Source organism: Petaurus breviceps, unplaced genomic scaffold, assembly GCF_028583685.1.
Source record: "Petaurus breviceps papuanus isolate PSGF00001 unplaced genomic scaffold, PetGlider_PUasm1.0 216, whole genome shotgun sequence".
Classification (NCBI taxonomy): Eukaryota; Metazoa; Chordata; class Mammalia; order Diprotodontia; family Petauridae; genus Petaurus; species Petaurus breviceps.
In genome coordinates, this window is record NW_027185867.1 from 5,765,995 (window position 1) to 5,793,129 (window position 27,135).

At 40.0% G+C, this 27,135-nt stretch overlaps 1 protein-coding gene across 1 annotated transcript in view; it reads right to left on the reverse strand.

Moving 5' to 3' along the window:
• Window positions 1–27,135, reverse strand: part of CACNA1C (calcium voltage-gated channel subunit alpha1 C) — an 879,081-nt gene that overhangs the window by 135,332 nt on the left and 716,614 nt on the right. The window contains exons 14-20 of the mRNA XM_069094317.1: window positions 26,582–26,789; window positions 13,609–13,729; window positions 11,855–11,969; window positions 10,871–10,988; window positions 9,913–9,982; window positions 1,688–1,820; window positions 1,256–1,385 (exon numbers count right to left, since the gene is read on the reverse strand). Coding sequence (XP_068950418.1) covers window positions 1,256–1,385; window positions 1,688–1,820; window positions 9,913–9,982; window positions 10,871–10,988; window positions 11,855–11,969; window positions 13,609–13,729; window positions 26,582–26,789 — 895 coding nt within the window. The remainder of the gene's footprint in view (window positions 1–1,255; window positions 1,386–1,687; window positions 1,821–9,912; window positions 9,983–10,870; window positions 10,989–11,854; window positions 11,970–13,608; window positions 13,730–26,581; window positions 26,790–27,135) is intronic.

Here is a 27,135-nt window from a genome sequence, read left to right on the forward strand (position 1 = left end):
CATTACATAATATTTTTTTCTGATGCCTTTAAGGCAGGGCTCAACTTCAGAGATTCTCTAAAGCAGTCCTACTGAAAGCACTGAGAGGTGAGAGGAGGGTTTCCAGGGCAGGGTATAGTCAGTCCTGGGTTTGGGGCAGACATGCCTGCTCTTTTTAATCCAATATGCTCATCAAACCAAATCAGCCCAGCCCTGAGGCTTCTCATTGAGATCTGTGTCAAAGGGGCAAGCAAGTTAGAGAATTTTGCAGAGGACACTAGATACTCAGTTCAGATCGGGTCTGCTCTTCTGATGGAAATTCACACAGGATACTTCTGCTGTGTTTGCCATGATAGCCCCTTCCTATCAGCAGAAGCTCATATAGTCTGGAGTAGGGAAAAGCTATAGAGTATCACAATTCTCTTCACTTTTGAGTGATGGGTAAAACTCAAAGGTCAGAGTCCCTTCCATCTCCCATTCCCATATTTCCCCTCCAGTCTCTTTTCTTAGGTGGCTTTCTGGAGACCACACTAGGAAATATTCCTTCAACGTGGGGCTGGGTGAAAATGGAGTCTTAGTTATGATACACCTGAGAAGGACTACCATCCAGAATTAATCTAAGCCTTCTGAGGACAGCCTTAGATATAACCTTATTTCCTGGGATAGTCACGGTTTAGAGGTTTAGACAATCTGTGCCCACCCTGGGTTCAGTTTGATTCAGGCTATGAGATTAAAGAATCCTCTCTTCAGTTCTCATTCTAGCATAAGCTCTGATGAAATGAGCTGAAATTTTTTCAGGAAATTCAATAACCCAAGGGAAGATCTCAGGGTTCTGGTCTAAAAAGAATCTGTCACATTGTTGGTACATCATTATTTCCTCCCTTCTATCCATTATTAAGAATGGAAACACTGTAATGATAAGAGGGAAGAGAACCAGTGCCTTACTTGAATGAGTGTTTCTGGTAACTTGGTTTCCTAGGGCACATGAAGAATCCAATGGCTTGTTCTTTCCTCACCCTTAGGAGGAGCCAGAAGCATCTGGATATAACCTCTTTTGTTTGCTTCTAGTCCTGATTTGTGGGCATATATAGAGTCTGGACCTCTCAAAGGGATCTAGTTGTTCTATATCAGATAATACATTCAATCATAGGTTATAGAAATGGGCTTTTTCTTACTGTTTGGGCTTTCACAAATCTACATCAGCCACCACACTTCTGGACCTGCCCATGCTCCTACCCTTTAAGAGGAAGACAGGGAGCAAAGGGGGAATGCATACTTGGTTCCGAAAGGAGTTGTGTCGGACTGGGTCCTCAGCAGCCAGGGAGATGCTGCTGAGCAGAATGAAGAAGAGGATCAGATTGGTAAAGACATTGTTGTTGACAATGCGGTGACATTGAAGACGGAACCTTGGGAAGAAAAGAGAGGCTAGGTTAGAAAGGGAAGAGGTTAGAGGCAGATACTGATGGCATGGCAGGCATACTCTACAAAGTTCTCTCCCACCTATCCTTTCGCTTTTGGCTGCTCAAATGTGCTGCATGGCTTAGGGAGAGGGTTATCTTGAGTCCTGGGCACCTAGGTTTTGGTTGGTGTAGGGGGAGACCTGAAGCCTTGGAGACAGATACAAGTGGAACACAGGCGCTTTGTGGCTGTTCTAGGTATTAGGTTTTGGAGGAAATAGAACCTGTCTTCTCACAATATTTCTGAATACCTGTTGTTATGGCCAAAGATGAAAAATGCACTGGCTTCTGGCATGGGTACTGCCTTCTCCTTGAGGTGCAACTCAGAGAGTGGGCGAGGGCGGGGACCCACAGGCATCTCAGGCTCCTCTTCCTCTTCTTCTCCTGCAAAAAACAGACTCATTCAAATGCTAGTTTTCCACCTTTCGCTGCCAATATCTAGCCAGTATAGTGAAAGTTTGAGGAAGCACTAGCTCCTACAGAAATCCTGTATATCATCTATAATAGAATATATTATAATCTATTATATATACAACACATAATAGAATAATATTTATTCTATTCTTGTGGGTCCCACGGGAGTTTTTGATCTTTGGAGGTGGGGGCTGGGAAGGGAAAAGAGACTTTCTTATGATAACACATGACTAAGGAGTTGTTGGATATTAGGAGACAGCCAGAATGGGATGGCAGAAATAGGATTTGGAGTCAGGAGGACCTATGTTCATGACTCTGAATTCTGCTGCTTACTCCCTGTATGACCTTGGGAAAATCCAGAGTCTCCATTTAAGGAGGGCTCTCAGCTCAGCACATTTCCTCATTTTTCACCTGGCTGCATTATTCTGATTCATCTCTGATTTCTCCACGATGTCCCAGGAAGCTCATCATTGGGAAAACCTCACCATCCTTCAAGATAACTCTGGTACCCCATCACATAACTACCCTTTACTCCTCTGACTTAAGGAGCCATGAACTGCAAAATCTATATTTCAGGAGGGAGCTCAGTTCAGATATCTCCCCTTTCTCACCTGGCTGTACTACTCTGGGACATCTGACTTGTGCACTATGCCCCTCACTTGGGCGCCTGCTTCCTTCCCCCACCTGCTTTTCAGCTTTCTTTTGCATGCTGTCTTCTCCCATTACATTGTAAGCTCCTTGAGAGCAGGGACTTTTTTTTTTGTAGTTGTGTCTCCAGTGCTTAACTTAGCACAGTGCCTAGGCACTTAAGTATTTATTGACTGACTGATGCAACTTTATTTTTCAGAGCTTAGATTTCCATATCTCTAAAGGCATTGCCTAGATGATTTCTAAGGTTCCTTCTGGCTCCAAGTCCTCTCTCATCTATGCCTTCAGGGGTGGGATACCTGCATCCTCAAGGCCACATGGGGCCCTCTAGGTCCTCAAGTACAGCTCTTTGACTTAAAAACTTTGACTTCAGTCAAAGGGCCACGCTTGAGGACCTAGAGGGGCCACAAGTGGCCTTGAGGCTGAAGATTCCCCAAGACTGTTCTCCTTTCCTAGAATGTGCCTCCTCTTCACTTCCACTTCTAAGAATGCCAAGCTTCCTTCAAACCTTCAACACTACTTCCTATGTGAGGCCTCTCCTGATCTCCACCAGAGGCTACTGGCCCTTGTGCCCCAAATGATCTTGTATTTATTTTATGTATTCTAATAACACTGTCCCGACTTCCCAATAGAAGGTAAGCTTCTAGAGGGCAAGGACTATCTCACTTTTGTCTATGTATCTCCAGTATGTAACACAGTGCCTCCAACATAGTAGGCATTTAATGAATGCTTTTTTGACTGACTGATCCTGTGAGAGGTGATAGAGAATCACCCCATCATATACAACTCAGCTATAGCAATGGTAGATTTACAGGTCCATGTGCAATCATCTTTTTCATTGTACTGTGTTATGGAAATTCTTGTTTTGTTCTGTGAATTGAAAAGAAAACAAATAAAATAAAAAAGGAAAAAAAGACAAATGTAGTCAAAAAGGAAAATAAAAAACCCAACAATATATTTAACGGTAAGATAAAATTTTGGTGTGGAAAAGAAAGAAAGGTGATAGAGATAGACTAGCTATGTGAGAAAGTCACTGTACAGGATTCTAGACACAGGGTCATCAGTCTCAAGCTGGAAGGGAACACAGAGATTGGCCAGTCCAGGCTCATTTTACAAGTGAGGCTTACCCCAGGTCACAGAGGTGGTAAGCAGCAGGGGGAGGATCTGAATGTAGGTTCTCCTGTTCTTTCCATTGGGTCATGCTGTTTTTAAACTGTCCTTTCCTTTTCAAGTATACTTTAAAATTCACAGAATGAAAAAGATTGTCCCTTTGAAGGGTTTCATCCCTCACCTTTGCCCTTGGAGATGCTGGAGTGATCAGGAAGGGTTTTAGAGTCTAAAGCTTTGTAAGCCACAGCTCCCTCTGATAAAGGGGCCGCACAGCAGTGCATTCTGATATGGTAAAGCTGGGGAGAGCATCGTAAGGTTCAACATAGGACCTGGCACAATCTTGTTAGCTAGAATTCAGCTCTGAATTTCTTTGAGTTTAATAATGTCCCCTTGTCTCTAGTCTTTCCTTCTTATATTTCTTACTGTACACTCCTGCCAGATCAGTGTTCCTAAAACCTTTGTTGCTTCCAGGAAAAAAGCCAGATTATTTAGTCTGTCATTTAGTGACCTTTACAACCTAGTCCCTACCTGATTTTCTGAACTTATCTTCCTCTACTCCCTTACATGAACCTTTCATTACTGTCAGTTTCTTTCTTGAAGTATGGGTTAAGATTTTCTAGGTAAAATCTTATTTTTAAATCATATTTTATTTTTTTCAATCAGCAAACAATTCATCTTCTCTCCCTTCCATGCTGCTCTCCCAACCTTCTACTAAGTACAGAATAAAAGAAAAATAAAATCCCTGTTACAAACATGTGTAGTCAAAACCCCCAAATTACTGTATTGGCCACATCCAAAAATATATTTCATGCTGCATTCCTCTGGTCTCTATAAGGAGTTGGGAAGCATGTTTATCATTCTTCCTCTGGAATCATGGTTGCCAGGTAAAATTTTGCTGTCCTTTGGATGCTGCTGGATTTTATGATGCTAGATTATGAGGTTCTACTTGAGTGGATTCATATTGGGATAACATATCAGAGATAGGTCTTGATGTTCTGATGAATCCTTCAATTACAACAGCTGACTTGATAGTCTTAGGTCAAATGGTCTGATAGCAGATGGACAACATTCAGCTAATATAAGGGCACTAGAAATAATTTTCAGAGTAGTCAATCCATGATTACTTCTCTTTAGGAAAGCCTCATTTATTCATTAGAAAAGTTGGAATTATGTAGAATTGTGTCTCACTGATCATCAGTGAAATACCCACGTCCTTTGTGGGAGGACAGCGGGCAGGGGCCAAGAGGCATTTGTAGTGGTTCTACCCTGACCATTTACATCACTTATAGGCACCAATGGCAAGAAGGAGAAAAAGTCTATTAAAAGTAATTAATTTTTAAAAAATGACCAATCTGGTTAAACTTTGTGTGAAATCTCTATTTTACAACTAGAGAGCAGAGACTACACTCATCGATATTTTCTTGATCAAATGGCTCCCAGCTTCCCAGAAATGAACTCCAAACACAGCACGGCCCTGTCCTTAGCTATCATCTTCTCTGTCTCTATACTACATCTTCTCCCCTAGCACTTCCATAATTTCAGCCACCCTGTCTATGAAAATGACTCTCAAGTCTATATCTATAGTTTTGACCTTTCCCCTAAGTCTAAACCTTAGAATATCTATAGGACATTGCCACTTTACTTGAAACTTGAACCCAGCCCTCATAAAAAATAAGCTCTTTTCTTAAACCTATTCCTCTTATCTACTATTTCTGGCAGGTGATAAGCTCTGCCTTGAAAGGAGATGGGGATTCTAAGAGGTAGGGGTTCATTCTAGACATGGGAGAAAGTGTATGCCAAGACATGGAATAAAAGATGGAATACCAGTGGGCAGCTAGGTGGCACAGTGAACAGAGCACCGGCCCTGGAGTCGGGAGGACCTGAGTTCAAATTTGGCCTCAGATACTTAACACTTACTAGCGTGTCACCTTGGGCAAGTCACTTAACCCCAATTGCCCTTCAAAAAGGAAAAAAAGATGGATTACCAGGTAGGCCAGTTTCTCTGGAAAGTAGAGTGTGTCAAGAGAAGTAATATGCAAAAAACCCTGGAAAGGAGCCAGACTTTGAAAGTTTTAGATGCCAACTGAGGCATTTTTTATTTTATTCTAAAGTCAACAAGGAACTCTTGAAGGCTCTTAAGGAGAGGGATTATTTTAGGAAGATTTTGATGAATATAAAGATGTTTTCTTACAACCAGTGAGCCAGGAATTAAGAAGTAGGATGATGGTGGGACCTCGGCCATTAGATGATAGCAACTGACACCATGCCAGAAATGTCTAGAGACTGGCTGAAAAAGCCAGACCACTGTTCTGAGGGAAGTGAGCCCTGGCTATTGAGAAGAAAGCCTGCTGTGAAGCAAGAATTCAGCTTCTAATATCATTCTCCACCTTTCTCCTTACACCTTTTACATAGTGCAGAAAAAGGAGGGATGAAAATTCTCTTCCTCCCCTCTGCCACTGGAAAAAGTATTGCATGCATAGTGAAAAGGGGATTCAAGGCTATTGCTTCCAGAGCCCCAACTGTCTTTGTGAATAATGGGGAAATAATGAATTACAGAGAATGTAACTTCAGGCTTTCCTGAGTAAGCTCATGTTCTCACTGGCTTGTTCTCACTAGGTTGTCTAGAGAAATTATCTCCCCTTTCCCCACTGAAAGTCTAAATGAGAGCATTTGTGTGAACAAAGAGGGTACCTCAAAAAAGGCTAAACTCCAAGTCCTTGCTCTTTATGACCTATGGAATAGGTGACTCTTCCTGGTCCAGTCACCAGTCCTCTGGCACAGCCCCTGGTCACAGAATAATTGAAGACCACTTAAATATCAACCAGGGACTTATGATTATGCATGTCCAGGAAGGACTAGAACAAAGTACACATGTGTAGCTCCATAGTCAGTGTCCCAGGTCAGCTGATAAGGGGGTTCCCCTGATCATCACTATTATGTGAATAAGGTGACTAAAACCATAATTCTCTTCTATTTGCCCTGGGAGAGTGCTATACCCCTTGCATGAGTCGGTTTTCTAAGCAGAGTGTGTTATTTGCCCAGTAGACTAACTCTAGCCCCTTGGAAGTTCGAGATTAAATAATGAGGGAGCATCCTAGGCCACCAGCACCTTTTTCATTCTCAAAGAGAATAGTTGAAGGGTGAAGTTGGAAGCCCTCTAGCTCTTTGCTTCCCCCAGCCTTCCTGACTCACTCTGAAGTTGTATTCACATGAATCAATTGGACACAGAGAAGCTGACAGCCTGAGGCTGTGAAAGAGAAGAAGGGAGAGAGGTTTGAAGGGCAGCTCTGGTCAAGAAAAGGAATACATAAAACAGAAGATGAGTTGAGAGTCTTTTAGGACTTTGAGACCCAGAATAATTCAAGCAATGGTATGTGCATGATTAAGAAAGAAAAAAATGGTTTGTACCCTTTATCCACACCTCACTCATTTTGTGAAATTCCATTACTTAAATAGCAAGAAGATATTCTGCTTGCTGAAAAATTATACCTTCTTCCCTCCAGCATGGAGGGACATGAGGAGATGAGGCACTGGGTTCATAGAACACTATATCTTTGGAGCAGGAGTTCTAGAAGATAGAACAGCAGTGAACTATGGAACACTAATAGGTTTCTTGGTGAATGTGGTGGTGGAGGTGGAGATGTAGGGGAAAGTAAATTCAACTATTTATGGGATTAGAGTCTTCAAACAAAAAGAGAGAAGACTGGCTACTGAAGGGTGAAAGACCTGGGTCTTGAGGAAGGGAAAGGAGGTTCCGCATGGTATGGGGAAGAATCAATTTCCAGATAGTCCATAAAATTCTGGTGGACCAAATTAAATTCAAATAACCAGACATTTATTAGGCTTACTTATTATATGCAAGGTAAGATGACATTACTTTTAAGAAGTTTATGAACTAATGGGATGGAGGGGAAGGAGTACAGACCTTAATTTTTCTGGGCTTCATTTGTTTCATATATAAAGTGAAGGGGTCAGAGTATAGGATCACTAAAGTCCTTTTAACCTCTGTATCCTGGGATCTATGAATAAGGCCTATGATTCATTCCGCATAGAGTGAGGACAGAGGAATTTTCTCATTTAGAAATGCCAAACAAATAGTAAGCATATCAGATTGACCAGTTTTTAAAAATTGGAATAGGCTTATCCTTGATGTCTGATGGGCTGGTTACAAGCCTTTGCTCTCTGTCAGATAGGGTGGGGTTGGAGTGGAAAAGGAGTGTTCACATGAGACCCAGGAAAAGTCTATTTTTGTATAATGGTGGGCCAACATGAATTCTATTGATTTCAGTTTAATTTACTTCAATTCAGTTCATTTCATTGCAACAAAAGGTTTATACTCTTTATCCCCACATCACTCCTTTAAAAAAAATCCACTCATTTAATTAGCAAAAAGAGAACCTACAGTCTGCAAATCATAGCTTTTGCCCTCTAGCCCAGACATACTTGAGAAGCTACTTAAATTCGAGAGCACACTGTCCTTGGGGCCTGTAAGAGACATGGAGAAGCTCCTATGTGGTGAGTACTGAGCAAGACCCCGTGCAGCATTCACAGATCCGGAATCTTTTGAAGATGTGCAGCCTCCTGGAGGAAATTCTAGCAGGAAGAATTTCAGATCCAGCACTTTTTTATCTTCTGAGTAGCAATCTTTTTGATTAGGTATGTGGAGAAGAGGCAGAGAACTATCTGGGGGTAGAGATCTGGCAGTAATTTTTCTTGTTCTTTAATTCTGAATTTAACAAATACCCCATAAGACGAGTACTTTCGTATACAAAGTAGAAGGTCAAAAAAAGGCCTGGGCACGAAGCTGCGAATCTGCATTGTTAAAAGCTTGCTTTTTATTTTTATGCATATCATCAGTTCAACATGATATTTTCAAAGCCATCCTGGTTGTCTGTGTTTTCTATTGACCGTCGTTCTGTTCTTATCTGTGCATTTAAAAATTTCAGCAATAGCTTTCAACACTACTTGATCAATAGGCAGCATTATCCCCCCTGGTATAATGGGCAGACCATGGCTCTCCCCTTTCCTTTCCTCTGCCTGGTATCACAGATGAGATAAACTATGAAGCCTTATAAAATGGCCACAGGTATAAGAAGTGTTGCTACCCCATCATTTACTAAAAACAGGTTCAGAGATGACTGCATCCTGGTGAATTCCAGTGCTGATCCTTAAATATAAAACTCATGACAGCCATATACTATGTGTGTGGGGGGATGGCACCCATTTTCTGGACTAGTTGAAGCTTGACTCTCAGATGAGAGAGAGGTTTTTAAGACTTCTTGAAAGTATCAAATTGGCTATCTACCCCAGGCCCAAATCTTTTGATTATTTTCTTCTCCCCTCTCATCCATGCATACTGATTTCCCTGTCCATGACTATATGGAGCAGAATTCTGTTTCTCTATTTGCCTGGGAGCTATCACTGAAATCTCTAGTCATTGTCTCCATGGCAACCAAAAAAAAAAAAGGGATGCTAACGCCCTTGGTCAGGATAGAGCCAATGTAAAAAGTGTTAAGAAGGATGACATGGGAGAGAAAAGAAAGAAAATAAGTGGAGTGGGTGGAGGTGTGGGAATACCTGTACTGTGTTATTATTGGCTTCAGGCTTGTAGGCCAAGCTTAAATAGAGATTCCTGTGAACAAGGATCACAAGATTGAACAGTGTTTTGGAGGGAATTTGAGCAAAATCACGGGCCTTTGCTCTTCAGATCTCTTTATGAAGGAGAATTCTGCTTGCTAGTTTACAAAATAAAATCAGCATAAAACTGAACTAAGTCAAGTTATCTCCCAAAGGGCTTTATAGAACAAAAAGTGAGATATCTGTTCTCGTACCCAGCAATAAATTCTTCATAGCACACGAGAGACCTGCCTATTGTGATGATTATTGTAACATGACATATGATGACATATCTCCTACAAATATGTATAATATATAGTTATATATAATATATATATATAGTGATATATATATATATATATATATATAAATAATGATACTTTGGGTTTATATACACTGAGCAACAGTGCTGATTATATCTTATTTACCCTGAGATTAATCCTTTGAGGAAACTAGGGGCCAGATATTTATTTATTAATATTTTTAAATTTTTCAAATGATACAAGGAGATCTTGAAAAAAAGAGAGGTTAAGTGACTCACTGATACCACACAGCTAATCACCTTCTGAGGGAGAAGCAAAACTAGATCTATTAATCCCTAGTCCAAAGCTACTGGACTTTAAGAGCTGGACATTTTCCCCTCTCCCACCCTGTCCCTCCTCCCATCCCAGGTAGCAGGACTGTGTACCTCCAGCTTCTGGGTTGGGATAGGAACCCTTCTCCTCATTTTCATTGGGTTGGAGGTCATCCACGTTGATCTAGGCAGTCAAGAGAAAGAAGGGTGATGGATCTAGTTAGACAATGTTCCATGGATTTGAACACCTGAGATAGACATTTAAATTCTCTAACAGAAACTGTGTGAGTGCTTGACTCAGAAATCATCAGTGTTGTTTTGCATTTCTTTACTAACATGCTCAGATCATGGTGTGGAGGTGACGGAAGCTCACAAATGCTCTACCAGAAGGGCACAAACTAAGACAGATAGAACTAAGCTAGAAGTGCATCAGGCCTATTGATCAGGGACCATTGTGACTGAGGTCAAAAGATTAGCCATAGGGTAGTAAATATTTTGGCCAAAGCAACTCATGAAATTGTCTACTTAAGGTACAGAAGGGCTGTGATTTGCATCAGTGAAGGGACTACCCACATTAGTGAAATTGTAACTTCTTGGAAGCATTGGATTACTTTGTTTATAACCTGTGTGCTTTGGATTTATGATTTAATTGGTATGGCGAATTTCCAGTGTGGCAGATCTCATCACTGATGCAGTTGCTCATGAGTAATTTGTAGCCTTAGAGAGTTGCCTGGGACTCTTAGAGGTTAAGTGATTTGCCCTTGGTTACATAGCTAGTATGTGTCAGATTCAGGAGTCACGCCCATGTCTTTCTGATTCTAAGCCTATCCCTCTATCCATCATGCCACACTGTCTCTCTTGTGTGATAAACTCAAAATGCACTTGAATTTCCTCCCCACTTTGTCATTCTAATTCCTCTGTCCTCTATCCAAATACCAGTCCCATTTAAAATAAAATCTCTCCTGTGCCTTCCTTCTTGTTCCCTTGGTTGGCCTAACTTGCAAAGCTTGAGTCTGGGTTCAGCTGCAGCAGGGTCATGTAACTTAGTACCCCATGGGGGTACACTACTCACCTTGGTGGTGGGTGGAGACTCCCCGTCAGCAGTAATAGACTTCAGCTCAATTTTCTCCTCCTTGGTCTCCTCCACAGCCGGTTTTTCAACCTCTTGCTTCTTCTCAGGGCTGGCAGTCCTGGCCGGTCAACAAGAGGAAGAACAAACAAGTGTTTATTTGGGTGATCAGCCTAGAACACCTGACTCTGGTTTGCTGAAGGCAAGGTAATATAGAACCTGTAGGGATCTATACCTCATACAGCTATCTTCCTTCCTTTGTTGCTGCATGCATATAGCACCATTCTGGGCATTTCAAAGCTGGGCACTGGGTCTCCAAGGTCCCCAGACCCTTGCCCTGCTCATACTCCTTTTCTATTAGCTTGGAATTTTACTGGCTTCAGCTGCTCCTAAATTGTGGTTGATAGTCTATAAAAGGTAGTGCCCAGCTCAGTGTCCAGAAGCATGGGTTATCACCCTTACTCTGGGTTGGAGCAATGAAGGCATCCAGGATCCATGAGGTCTATTATTTTTTTTTGGTTGTTTTGGTTAGTCAAAAGAGCATGATTTATTCTTTCTTCACAAGGTGAATTTATATGCAAGCTGATAAGGAGTGATAAGGCTTACAAGAAGGGTCACTTGAAGTAGCTGTTCTGCCCAGCAACCCCCTCAACTCCTGCCCCTCTCTAATGTTTCTGTGGCCTTCTTTTATAGCTCTACTGGAGATTGGGATAATGGCTAGAGTTTAGGGGTATCTAGGAAATGCAACCCCCTTGTGGAGAGCATAGTAGGAACCCAATGATGGGAGTTACTGGTCAGCAATTAGGAGCAGACCCCCTGGTTAGAGAAAGCCAGTACTCCTAGAACTTTTATAAGATATACAGCAAGACAGAAGCCAGAACCCAATCTCCTCTGCCATCATCTAAGAAACACTAGAAACTGCCTTCCAAGACCTGGACTCTCAAAGCTACAGTGCCTGGGTTTCTCTTGGCTTAGTTAGAAGGTTACCTGGCTAGCTTCTTCCTCTCTTTTTCCTCCTCCTCTTCTTTCTGGGCAGATGTGAGGCTCTCGGCATCAGCCAGATTGTCCACAGCAATGGCCAAGAATACATTCAGTAAGATGTCTGTTTTTGTACATTAGTAAAGGAAATAATCCTTACAGTTGGACTTCTTGGTGAGCAGAGACTGGGATAGTGGGTAGGGGCAATGGGAACATAGGAATGGAATTTCTCTCACCATGGTATAGTTGTTTAACATGGAAAGCTCGTGGTAATGTCCTTGATAATCTCTGGTTTCCACTCCAAGGGATCTGGAACCCAGCTACACCTACCTTGACAAATAGCTACCCACTTTGAACAATCACAAGTAACTACCCACTTTGAAAGACCAAAAAGACTAGCTCACACCTAAATGTTAAACTAGTAAACTGAGAATATACTCTTTGATCATTTAGTCTCAATTTAGGTTGCCCAACTGGTTACTGGTGATGCAGCGACTAGAACACTGGGCTGGAGTGTAGAAGACATGAGTTTGAATTCTGCCTTATACAATAATTTTTCTCAGCACCAGCGTCCTCATCTATAAAATGAGAATGATGATAGCACCTGCCTTACAGGGCTGTTGTGAGGATCAAATGGACCATATATGTGAAGTGCTTTACATACCTTAAAGCACCATATAAATATAAAAAAAATATTATTACTAACCCACTGAGGTGACTGGTATAACTGATACTTTATATAATATCACCATCAGTAGCACACAGTCTCCTAAAAAGTTATTTTAAACCAGGTACTGAGGTGACCACCTGGAATATCTCCCCCAACTCCTTTTGCATTGTGAAATCTTGAGGGTGGAAGGTTAGGGTTCTGACAGTTCTGGAAGGCACTTTTTGCATCATGGTCCATGGGAGAACTGCACATTGTGGTGCCTTTCTAGGCAAGGAGAAATAGTATCATCGTTCAGCATCATTTCTGGAAACTCTGCCCTGTGGCCTGGTTCATGGGGACGATGATGATGATGATGATGATGAAAATTATAATAAAAATAGCCAACATTCATATAGTACTTACTATATGTCAGGCACTGTGCTAAATTCTTTAAAAATATTATCTCATTTGATCCTTATAACCAAGGTGCTATCATTAACCCCATTTTTATAGATGAGGAAACTGAGGCAAACAAAGGTTAAATTACTTGCCCAGGGTCACAAACGAGTAAGAGTCTAAGGCTGGATTTGAACTCAGGTCTTCCAGATTCTAAATCCAACACTCTATATACTAAGCTGCCTAGCTTCCTGAATGCTGAGCCTTTAGGTGAAGACAGTTCAACCCTACCAGTGACTAAAAATGGAGTAGTTTCAGGGGAAAGAGGAATGAAAAAAAACAAGCTGTGAGGGGAGGTGGAGCATTTATCATTAAATGAGTAGCCTTGACAGCACAGCTCTGGCACAGAAACCATGGGTCAGTGAAGAGAAGTCAATTTGCAACCTCCCCCAGCCTTCTAAGTTACCCTCAATCCACATGGCCTTGTGTTTGGGAAGTTCTTTTCTCCACCTGAACTTTCTATAATCTTGGCTCTTTCTAGTATCCTACATTTTCTGGGCCCTGGTTTTAATTCCTTAACTGTAAGAAGACTAAGAGAGAAAATGGTATAGAATTGGAAGGCAAACAGTCCTGTATAGCAAAGGTGCATCCGTTGGGCAATGTGAAAGGGTTTGGGGAACAGGGAGAGTGGAATTGTAGAGGCAGCAGCAAAGGATACAGTTTCCACAGATGAAAAGGATGATGAAGTAAATACAGACTAACATCCCTGGAAAAGAGGGCCCTCCATAAGCCATGATCCCATCATACATCACCGAATTCCAGTCCTCCCCGGTCAGGATCTGAATGATACATTCCCACCAACAAAGGACAGATACATCGTTAGACTGTGTAGAGCAAACCCACAATCATTACCCTCCCTTCAGCCTTTGCCTGTTAGAAAAAAGACACCTATTGATAGTATCTCTTCCAAATACTTCCCCAGTTCTTGAAGGGGCTATTCAAGGGGGTTACGGTGCAGAAGTGGTGAAAAAGTCCTTATGGTACAGCAAGAAGTCTGAGCTCTAGATTCTGGGTACCTGGTCCTATTCATGGGTGACAGTTTTATGCTAAGATTTAAAGGGTACCCTAATGGCCTCCTTGTCCTCAAACACTTCTCACATTGCCTACCCCAAATGTCCATCATAAGTCAGTCAAAAAATGATGGACTACGGAATAAAGCAACATCAATACTTCCAACACTGGGACCAAGCTGTGCTGATCAAAGGCCAAGGCTGTCCACCTGTGTTCTAGCACACACCAGAAGATGTGCTGGTAGTAGGGGGGGGAGATTTATTTCTGATATTTATTTCCCAGAGACCTAGGTTATTTTCAAGGCAGGAGAGGCATGGAATGCTCCATTCCCTTGGGCAGAGCGGTTTTTCTGTATCATTCTTAAGGGAAGCCTGGTTTCCCCATTCCTCACAGCTGATTAGCATGCCACCCTTCCTTTTCCCAGTTTGTGTGTCCTGATGGGGCCTAGGGCATTGGTTAGTGACCCAGGATACAATTGGTTTTCTGTATCCCTGGGACCTTTGGATTTCATTGTGAAGCCTCCCTTTGGGCTTTGTTAAGGATGCCAGATCAACTTATCACAGTAACTCATTATTGGGGCCAAATAGCCCAGACACGGATTTAAGATAGATTTGTTTTGAGATCCCATCTTATTTAACAGCAAAAGGAAGAATGGGAAAATTATTACCTTGCCATTGATAATTTGAAGTTTATAAAGATTCTGACAGAATGTTAGATCATGAGAAGGAGATAGAGATCATTTAGCCCAGGTTCCTCATTTCTGAGAAGAGGAAATCAAAAGCCAGAGAGGCGGGCTGATTGCTCAGCAAGTTGATCTCATCATAGAATCCCAAAGCTAGAAAGTATGATTCTGACTTCCAGTCCAATGTACTTTCTACTAAAAGGGGTAGGAGTCCCCCTTTAAATTGTAACTATATTATCTTGGAAGGGTAGCACAGCAGACACTTAGAAGTTTTCAACACACTAATAAGAATTAGTTTATAGGATTAATTTTAGTAGTCTAGCAAAGCCCCAGACCAATTTTGAGAGGAAGATGCTTTCTTATATTTGAGGCATTTTTTGGGGCAAAGGCAGACCTCAATGGATCACCACAGTGGAGGTCTCTGGGTATCTGCACTTTCCTGAATAAGATGAGCCTAAAAGGGAAGACAATGGGAAGGTTGACATCATCAACATGTTGATCATCCCAGCCTCTCAGGGATGAATGGAACCGTCTAACCTGTGCCCAAAACAAGGATCCTCCTGCAACACAGCCCACAAGCAGCCATTCAGCTTCTTCTAGAAGCATTCCAGGGAGGGAAAACCAGCTGAGCCAGCCCATTGCACTTTCGTAGAGCTCTGATGTTTAGGAAGGTTTATTTGTTTTAAATCAAGCCTAAATTGCTTTTTGGCATCTTCTACTCTTTGTTTTTTGTTCTGTCCTCAGAGCCAAAGACAAGCAAGATGAATCTTTTTGGACAAGAGAGACCTTCAAACATTTAAGGACCACGTCTTTGATCTCGCTAAGTCATCTCCATTTCCTTCAATTACAGATGTAATCGTGAGGCCCTTTACCATCATGGTTGCCTTATCCTGGCCAATGTCTAACTGATCAATGTCCTCATTAACATCTGACACCCAGAATTGGACCTGATGCTCTGGTGGAGGTTTGACCAGGGCAGATTATATACAGCAGGCCCGTCTTTTAGACCCATCTTGATACAATCTGACTGTATTAGCTTTTGGGGTTGTTATATAACATTGTTGACACCTATCTTGTATTCTACTAAAACAGAATCACAGAATTTTAGTGATAAGGGACCATAGCAGCCATCTAGTCCAACCCAGATCTGAAAAGGAATAGCAAATATAATATATATTGTTTCAAAGCACTTTATACAAGTTTATCTCATTTTGACCTTACAACAGCACTGTGAGGTGTGGATCCCAGGTATTATTATCTCCATTATAAACTGAATTTTAGAAAGGGTAAGTGATTTGCCCAGAATCACAGAGCTAATATGTGTCAGAGTAAGCACTGGGACACAGGTCTTCATGACTTAAAATTTAATAAAGTATTCATTCTTCTCCACAAATAGCATTGCCTACTTTTCCATTTTGGCTAGATTTGATCTATGGCATTCTTGAAATATTTTTTTTGAAAATTTTTTTATTTTTTTCAAATGCTTTATTAACTTCTGATTTACATCATTCATTTCTGCAAGATTTTGAGTTACAAAATTTCTCCCCATTTTTCCCCTACCCCAAAATAGCAGTCTCACAGTATATCCCCTCCTCCAGTCTGCTCTCTCCCATATTTTCTCCCATACCCCTTTTGACTTTTCCAGTAGGTCATGGTGGATCTCTATGCCCCAGTGCCTGTACATCTTATTTCCCAATTACATGTAAAATAGTATTAATAATACTATACATATATATTTAAACATTTGATTTTAAAACTTTGAATTCCAGATTCATTCCCTTCCTCCCTTGTCACCCACCCTTACTGGGAAGATAAGCAATTCAGTATAGGTTGTACATGTGTGGCTAATGCAAAAACAATAACATAGTAGATCTATGGTATTCTTGAAGAGAATTATGGGCCAAGGGGTCTACTAACTATTGATGAGGCTAGTGGAGAAGAAGACCCAAGTGTTAGGTAACCACTACATTCAAAGCACAAGTTTTGCATTTTTCTATTTGGCATATTGTGGTGGAAAGACTGGTCTGAATGTCAGAAAATTTGTATTCCAGCCCCAAGTTGGCCCTTATTAGTTGTGATTTTAAGCAAGTCTTTTAACTCCTCTGGGTATCCGTTTTTTTCATGTGTTAAGCAAGAGAGTTGTCTTCTCAGGTTCTGAATTAAAATTCTATGGTTCAAAGTACAGGCTACATAATCTAGGGAGAAAGTAGCCTGGTAAATGATTTTCTAATCACAAGCCTTGTTGAATAATGTGCAATCCCACTTTAGAGAACCCTCGCCAGGAATCCAGTGCAACCACAGATGGAAAAGCCAGGGAACAGCTCTATTCTACACCTGGACCACCAGTAATCTTCTTCCCACTAGCCCCCAGCCTCAGCTGTTGGCATGTTTCAAATCTAGAATTATGAAGGAAGGATAAATCCAACTGACGTACTGAAGAAACATCATTCCTTCTTTGTAAACTGAATAGTGTTTCCTACCCCCATCAAGAGTGAGTGTATTTCTGTGATTTATTTCTCCTGTACTATTACTTTGAAATTCTGTAAAATGACCTTTGGCTCTAGATAGGTAACTTTCTCTCTTGATCCTTTTCCCATTTACCTGTAATCTTATAATTCTGAAGCATTGAAGGGCTCAGAGTAACTTTACCTGTATCTTCTGACCTATTTTCACAAAACCCTTGTGAAGGACACAAGAGTAAGTGGCAGGATATTTATTTTATAAATGTGGTAACCAAAATCTTTCTGGATCACCACTTAAAGTACTTGAATGATGAGTTCTTAGATAGGGATGGAGTGCATTTAACAGGTACTGGAAAAAACATATTTCAAATCTAATCAGAAGGGTTTTAAAATGAAAAGGAATGGGGAGGAAAAACTGCACATGCATATTCACCAAGCTAGATACCATAGTGAAATGTTATAGTAAAGAAAGAATGGTAGTAGATCCACAGAAATTCACAGATGACAAATTCTGAAAAAGGAGCCAACAGTAAAATGCATGATGTTAGATTTCTATATACAAATGCACAAATTGTGGATAATGAGCATCTCATCATTGTATCTGGACTCCAGGTGGATAAACTCATCAATCACTTCCTCAATCTGCTTCCTGAATTGTAGCCAATGTCTATAGGTTCCAATACAAGTAATTTGGCTTTCTGGGTATTCCTGAAACTTGTTGGGGGAAGATGGGGAGATGGGACCCATGACCAGAATAATCAAAAGGAAGAGTATAAGTAAAAATGAGGGTGGCAGAGAAGCATCAGATATGTAAAAATCCCCATGTGAAGAAATTCAGGAACAAGAAGAGGGATGCATGTTAGAGAGCATTTAGATGAAGAGGATGGTACTTAGATGAAGAGGTAAAAAGAGAATAAAACTGTCCTATTAAAAATTTTTTTTTTTGGTGAGGCAATTGGGGTGAAGTGACTTGCCCAGGGTCACACAGCTAGTAAGCATCAGAGGCCAGATTTGAACTCAGGTACTCTTGAATTCAGGGCCAGTGCTCTATTTACTGCACCATCTAGCTGCCCTGAAAAAGGTTCTATTCTCATCAGAAAATACTGGGACAAACAGGAAATACATGAGTTCAGGAAAGAAATCATAAGCCTATAACAGAAGCATGAAATAGTAGTGATGGGTGAATGGTGAACACCAATTATCAATGTATCTACTGAAACAGACACACTCTCATAAAGACAGATAAACTAATCGTTTATTAGTTTGCCTTAAGGATAACTTCATCCTTCCAAAAGGTGAAGGCTCAATAAGGGTAATGGTTATTCTGGACCTTATTCTCACTGATAAAGAAGAATTGGTTGCTTGAGTAAAAATGATGGGAAGTGGCCACTTTATCTCAGAATTTGTGTTAGGGGAGAAGAGGAAACCCAGGCACAGATGGTCATGCACCATGAATTTAAGAAGATCATATTTTAAAAGATTCAACAGAAAGGATAGGCCTAAAATCCTACTGGGAAAGTCTACCCAGGAGGGATGGAACACTCTCAAGGGCGAAGTCTTGATGATGCTAGCAGAAACAATTTTAATAACAAAAAGGAACCATTATCTAAAAGAGACTAGTGCAGATGCAGGGAATTCACTGAGCACCTTGGATTATAAAAACAGAGAATAAATACCAACCTGTGTCATGGTGCTATAAAAATAGCTTTAGCAATTCTAAAGCTCAGAATAAATGAGTCTAGGGAGGAAAGATAAGAGCAACAGAGTTTGTTATGTGGGATGGATGGGGTGATGATAACAAATGATGGACAGAAGGTAGAACTAATAATAATTTATTTAGTTTTTTTCTGTGAAAAAAAATCTTTGGAATTGAAAGAGTAAAAATAAATGGTTGGTGGGGAGCAGATACCCGGATAAGAAGGAAAACCCAGGTTGAGAAGGTAGCACCTAGTTACCCTTGATGAGTTCAAGTCAATAGGCCCAGACATATTACATCCCAAAATACTTGCAAAATTGGTAGATGTTATTCCTGAGTCATTGACATTGATCTTTTAATTACTTGTGTAGATTTCTGGCCAAGACCTTACCTGAATGGAAGCAGACCACTTAGCTCTCACATACCTATTTCAGCACAACCCTGAAATTTTTACATAATGATCAAGAAATCCAATGAGAAACTATAGTAAATGACTTCTTCCTCCCCAGAACTACAGAAAAAGTCAACCAGAAGGCAGGGGGAAAAGAGGACGCTAGCAATGCCAACACCAGCACAAGCAAACAAGCTTACAGTCTCCAAGTTTACCCACAGACCTGACAAGTGTAAATCTGCATGGTTCTGTATCCAGAGGTCACAAGAGCCACCCCCCCCCATTATGTCTGAATCTAATGGAGAGTGTCTGTGTGTGTGTATGTGTATTTGTAACTCTGGAAGTCCCAGAGTTAACACCCACTGCTACTGCCATCTGACAATGTTCAGATAGGGACAGCAAAGATTCTTGGAGCTTTGGGGTCCTTAGTATTCTGTCCTGAGAAGGCATAGAGTATCTTAAAGGTCCAATATTCAGAAACTCTAAGATTGGATCAAGGGGGTAACTTCAGAAGGTGGAGGTTAGCACAGAAAACCAGGTGACCCATGTCAATACCAAGCAAGGCTTACCACCACACTCTAAAGAATAGTAAGGGGTAGAGGCTGGCACAGGCTCAAAGTGCCAATTGGGAAACTAAATCTAGAAAGATGAATAAACCAAAAAACATATGGGCTAGTATAAAAAAATCTGGCAGATCTAGAGATGCCCCCAAATCCAGCCTAGAAGGAGAAAGTAATTCCATAATAATTGCAAATAGAAAGTTAAAAAAATGTATTTTCTATAAGTAATGCCTGAATACCTAGAAGACGTAAGAGAAAAAAGTGAAATAAGAGCTCTGGAGGAAAGAATTGGAATGAGAATGAATAGATCAGAAGAGAAAGTAGAAGGTTTAGAATAATGGATTCTCTGAAAACTATAAAAGAACAAACAGTAATCAATGACTACAATAAAGTGAAGAATATTAGAACAAAATAAAGAGATTTAAAAAGAAGGACAATATATGAAATATTTGATATAAAAAACAACTGACCCAGAAAGCAGGTTAAAGAAAGATAACATTAGAAACATTGAACTCCCTAAAAACCATGATTAAAAAATTCTGGACATGATATTTCAAGAAATCATAAATGAGAACTATCCAGATCTATTAGAATCAGAAGGCAAGGTGATGATAGAAAAAATTCACCAACTATCTCCTCAAAGAAAAGAAGTCCAAGGAATATCATAGACAAAATTCAGAGTCAAAGAAAAAATATTTCAAACATATAGAAAGAACAGGAACAAAGTACCAAGGAGCCATGTCAGTATCACAAAAGATCTGACAACTTTTACCATAAATAAGAAGAGATCTTGGAGTATTCCAAAAGGCAAAAGAGAGAAACTTACAACCAAGAATAAATTACCCTGCAAAAGTGAATATATCAGGAAAAATAGATCATCATTAATGGAATAGAGGACTTCTAAGTATATCTGATGAAAAGACTAGAGCTGAGTATAGGAACTTTGAAATACAAATACAAGAGCCAAGAGAAACTTAGAAAGGTCTATTTATTTGAATAGTTGTAAGGGGCTGTATGATAATGTAGTTCTAACATTCTAATAGGGAGAGGAAAAAAGTGTCCCTTCAGAACTTTGATGTTTTCAAAGAATATTGAGGAAGTTAAATAAGAAAAACAGATATCCTATGGGTGGACTGATTTTTTTTTCTAAGTTTTAAGAGGGGAAAGAGAAGGGAAGGTAAAAGGAAGAATATATTAGTGTAGAAGGGAGTAAGAAGCGGGAGTGGAACCTCCTATTTCTTATAAGTAGGGTATGTGAGAAGAATAGTATGCAAACATGGAGTCATCTGATGAACTTCTCTTTTATCAGACATGGATGAAGAAGGAGCAAACACACACAGTTTGGGGTGAAATATATTGAATTTAACAAAGAAACAAGCAGGGATAATGGAGAAGAAGTTAAGAGGGAGGGAGTTTGTTGTTCACCTATTCAGTCATGTCCAACTCTTTATGACCTTTGGTCCATGAGAAATGATGAAGGGGGGACAGCTAGGTGGCGCAGTGAATAGAGCACTGGCCCTGGAGTCAGGAGAACCTGGGTTCAGATCCGTCTTCAGAAACTTAACACACACACACACACACACACACACACACACAAACCTAGCCATGTGACCTTGGGCAAATCACTTAACCCCAATTGCCCTCCAAAAAAAAAAAGAAATGATGAAGGGGGCAGTTTAAGAGAAACATAGGGAGTGTGGCTTGATGTTGAATGAAGTGAGTAGAACCAGGAAACAGTTTATTCAAGGACAACAACACTGTAAAGGAAAACAACTTGGAAATGCTCTAATCAATAAAATGACCATACATGTCTTCAGAAGACCAGATGACCTGTGAAGAAATATGTTACCCAACTCCGGAAAAAGAGACAAGGAATTCAAGGTATGGAATGAGACACATGTTTTTGCACATGGCCACTGTGTGGATTCCTTTTTCATGATAATGCTAATTTGCTACAAGGGTGTTTTTTTCTCTCTCAGTTTTTAATTGGAGAGAGAACGGGAGGTTAAGAACAGTAAAGTGAAAGAAAAAAAAGAACAAGAGAGCCATTGAAACTTTTAGAAATACACAGGATAAAACAGGAGGTATCGAAAGAAGTACAGGCACAAATATTCTGAAAGTAGTAGGTGTAATCATCATTATTATTATATTTAAAAGCAAGAGATATGAAATGGATATTAATGGTTTTATATATAAAATCACCTTTCAGCATTGTGCTATGTATATGAAAATGCTCATTTTGGGAGGCATTTAAATTTAGACTAAAAAGAAATTTTAAGAGAAAAATTTTATAGAATGGGAAAGGTACCACAGCATAGTTGTAGTCAAGTATTTGAAGGGCTATCACATAGAAAAGGGACCAGACTTATATCCTCACAGGGCAGATTGGGAGCAATGGGTAGAAGTTATAAAGATACAGGTATATTTCATCTTGGTGCTAGGAAAGCTTCCCTAACAATTACAGTTGTGCAAAAGTAGGAGGGCCACCTAAGGAGTTACTGGGTAAGTCTTCAAAGCAGAGGCTAGATCTGGGCCATTTGTCAGCTTTGCTACAACAGAGATTCCTTTCCAGTATAGATGACAATAGACGGCTGCTGAAATCCTCTCCATATCTAAAATTCTATGATTCTGTAACTCTTGACTAGAGAAGGGTAAATGAGCTGAACTTCAAAAAAGGGAATAAGTATAGACCAGTGAGTTTGACTTTTGTTCCTAGTAAATTCTAGAACATATTATTAAAGGGATGGTTAGTGAATGTCTAGAAAAGGAAGTAATGATGACTTCATCGCACTAGACTCATCTCATTTCCTTTCTAAAAACAGATTAATATAATGGGAGTCTTAAAAAACTTCCTTGCATTTTTCTGCTGATTTATTGTCTAAGTCACGAGAACCCCCAAGCGGAAAACTCTGTTATAGTACTAACTCTGTATAAATTGTTCTGTATGGCTTTATGCTAAAAACCTGGACAAATTTGAATTTTTCAAATTATTCAATGGCAGAAGAACACTCTCAGAGGTGATGATGATAAAACTAAAAAGAGCCTCTCTCTGCTCTTCCCTGATGATCACTTTCTTTTCCTTGCATATTTCAGACCTTCTTACCTTCTCTCCAAATAACTCCTTGTTGCATTTCAGACTCCACCTTGGCCTAGCCTCACATTTTGCTAAGTTTTGGAAACCAGAATATTGAATGGAGTTCTTTTCTGGGAGGTCTCTATTAACTTTCTCCAGGAATAAGTTTTACAATCAGCATCAGATAAAGGAAAAGCCCTTCCTGATTACAACCATCCCTTTTTCTTGAGAGTAACAGTGAAAAATCCCATGTTAAGGCTGATATTTATCTTTATATTCTGTTTTTATCAATGAATTACACTACTGAAATATTTGGGTAAATGAAGTTTCTGAGCCTTTACTTACTTATATATTAAATTTTCAGTCACTTTCTCCCCTCTAAGATAATCACTTGAAGAAAAACTGCCCAGTAAGAAAATTAGTCATCCTCAAATAGGTGACTAGTAAAGTATTTGGGAGTCCAAAGTTTGTTTCTTCTCCCGAAGAACTTAACAGAGGTACTCAGTAATAAGTAAAAAATCCATACTTGCATACTGCCTTATCCCCATATATGTACTTTACCGTGGCTAAAGGTTATGTTTTGCCTTCTCTCCATTGGAAGTGCAATCTTGCCACCCTGTCTCTGGGGAAGATTCTCCTTGAGAAAAAGAGCCTACATATATGTAAGAATCCTTGTGCTTTCTTTAGCCTGGCATAAAGTGCAAGAGAAACAAACTTTTGAGCTCTTTTTGCTTAGAAATATATATTACTTGTAATTTTTAAAGGAGATGAACCGATTCCCCACTAAATACTGCACCAATGAATTCCTTTATGTTATATTTTCTAAATGCCTTTATGCTCAACTCTCTACATGATTTTAGTTAGGAAAACAGTTGTACCAGAATTAGAAAATGCATACACACATATATTTTGGTACTTTGCTTCTGGTAAAGTATCCCAGAGGCATTTTGCTCATTACTATCCTTGAATTCCAAAGGCTGAGGGGGTCCTCCTTTTCTACAAAAGTTATAAATCGGTAGACAGTATGGCCATCTGGAGAAATCCTCCTCCTTAAAGACTCAGCTCCAAAGTCCATGAAAACAAGGAGCTATAAGAACAATATAGGCCACACAAAATAAGGAAGACTTTATCCTTGAGTTGGTGCCTCTTTATGGACATGTATTACAATTGTTTGCACTGATACTGGTAGGATCAACAGAGGGCAAAAGTTAGAGATTCAGAAGGCCAGAAAGTCCATGCCCCATACTGGAAATGGTTAGGGGCCCTAACCAATCATTTTTCTGTATGTTGCTATATAACCAAGGTCAAGTTCTTCATACGCAAGATATTCTTCCAATAAATGTTTCTTCAGAGATAAAATTTTTGTGCATATACTTTCATTTCTTTTAGTGTTGTCACACACACATATACACCCACACTGAGTCACCAATTAAGAAAGCAGTTATTCTTAAATAGTCGGGAAAGTGGTCAAGAGATAGACCACCTCTCTTGCTTGAAATAACCCCTCAACCCCACAAAAACATCTATTTGGCTTATAGATTAGGGGAATATTATTGATATAGTTTTCTTAAATTTTAATAAAGCATTTGACAAACTCTCTTATGGTCTACTTATAGTTGACGAAGAGACATAGACTGGACAACAAATATACAATTTCAGTGTATTTCGAACTGATTGAGGGACTGGACCTAGAGCATTGATATTCAACTTGGAATAAGTTGCTTTCGTGGCTTTCCTAAGGGATTTTTCCTTGGCTCTGTGCTGTTTAATATTTTTATCAATGATTTGGATAAAGGTATAGATGGAATACTTGTCATATTTGTAAATGATACAAACCTGGGAGGGATAGTTAGTACTTTGCATGATGGAATTTTTTGGGCCAAGAATATTTCTATTGGCAAGAGCATAGGGCTGAGTCTAGTAATATGAAATTTAATAGGAATAAATAGAAAGCCTGATACTCAGGTTCCAAAGATCAGCGTCAGAATTACTAGGTGTGGGAGACTTGGCTGCATTTCAGTTTATCTGAAATAGATGTGGGGACTTTCAGTGAATCAATATGATCCAAAGTGTTATATGGCAGTCAAAAAAGCTAATGCAATATTGCATTGCATTGAGAGGCATAGCATTCAGGGGAGGGAAATGATAATTATTCTATCCTCTGCCCCAGACAGACCACATTTAGAGTACTGGTTCAATTCTGGCATCATATTTTTAAGAAGGACATTGACAAGCTGGAAAGGTGACTAGAATGGTAAAGGGTGTCAAGGTTATTCCACATATGGTGTGGTTGGATGAACGGGGGCTTGGAGAAGAGAAAATCTGATCTAAGAAACAATACTAGCTTTGCTCAAGAATCTGAAGGGCTGTTATGTGTGAGAGTGACTAGGATTGTTCTCCATGGCCTCAGAGAACAAAACATTTTAGAGAGGCAGGCTTGGGTTTGCTATGAGAAAAAAAATTCCTAAAAATAAGACATAATAAAAAATGAAATGAGCTGCTTCAGAGATAATGAATGGGTTGCTCCTCACTAGAGGTTTTTAAGCAAAGGCTGGATGACTGCTTGTTGGGTCATTAGACAAGTGATCCTTTTCAGGTACGGGTCCTCTCTCATTCTGCAATTCTGTGATTCCATGAAAACAGGCACTAAGACTTATCTTAGCTTTTTAGTACTGAATACTCTGCCCACACACAGCAAGTATTTGATAAATATCTGTTGGATTGAATTGAGCAGCATGGTACATAGTAGAAAGTGTTTTATATTTGGAATCAGAAAATTCTGGGTTTGAATCTTTGAAGTATCAATTTCTTCACCTATAAAATAAAAGGTTGGAATAGACGACTTCTATAATACAATTCAGGGGCAAGTCAAGACCTCATCACCCTCGTGATGTCATCGGTCCTCTTTGAGAATGAAGGATGAACAACAAAAATCCCTTCTAGCTCGAAAGTTCTATGAAACCATTATCCTATGGACTGGAGAGCAGAGAGTAAGAGATAGACTGTAGATGATGGGTGCCAACACTTCAGTTGGAATATGTTCAGAACATAACTGGAATAAGCCTTGACTAACCCTGAGGCATCTCAGTGTCATGGGTCTGTCCAGGCACTCAGGTCATTTATCTCGTACTGTTCATTTATTAAATTTGTATTGGTCCATAGATAGACACGAGGACTTGGGAATTGTAGAGGCTATTTTTTAAAGTCTGAAGACCCCTTTCAGGGGGAGGCTTTGGATCCTTTCTTCAGCAATGAGATATCTCCAGTCAAATTTAAATATTGAAAAAGAATGTAGTACACAGCAACTACACACCATAGAAGAGGAAAAGTGAATGAGAAAAAATACTGATGGGGGCACATGGCAATGACTGAAAAACTGTCATGCTGCTTTATGCATTGGAATTAGTTTAAATATAAAAAATCACTAAGTTTAGTTGGTTGTATTGCCATTCACTGTTAAGTTTTTAATAAAACATTTGATAAAACAATTCTTACTTAAGCTTAACCTCCTTGCTAAAAAAAATTCCTAAGGCTTAAAAGAACCCTGGAAGGACACCTAATCCAGCCTCTTGCTTCTATGTGGGATACACAGATGACCTTGATCCTCTCTCTTAGGGCTTTTGCCAAAGTCTAGGCTCAGACTAGCCTCATGAAAGGGTGGGATTCTCTAGCTGAAGGGTTCAAGGCACTGTTTGCCCTTCCTTTCATTACCTGCTAACTTTCCCCACTTTAATCTCAGTGGATGAGGTCCTGTACCTGAAACACAGTGAGAAGAGACTGGGGGAAATTATCAAATGTGCTCCTCCGGGTCTGCATCTCGTCAAAATTGAACTTTCCACCAAAGAGCTGCATCCCCAGGAGAGAGAAGATGATGATGAAGAGAAAAAGGAGAAGCAGGAGGGAGGCAATTGACCGCACCGAATTCAATAATGATGCTACCAGGTTGCTCAAGGAGTTCCAATACCTAAGGATAAAGAAAAGAGAGGTCAAGATCTTTCTTCTTTTGCCTCCCCTAACCCCTGTCCAATACCATTCTCCCCACTCCAGATTTTGACCAGGGGAGGTACATAGATAATTTTGACAGGTGTCATAGAGGCTATGAGACAAATTTATTTCCTCCACATTCATCTCTGAGATGTGAGGCAAAAGGGTAGAGGTGAAAGTGTACTTTGAGTGAATAAGTGAATGAATGAAAGAGAAAACATTTTTTTAAGTGTTCACCATAAGCCTGGAACTTTGCTAAGTGCTGGAAGTTGCAAGTATTGAGAGAGAGAGAGAGAGACAGAGAGAGAGAGAGAGACAGACAGAGA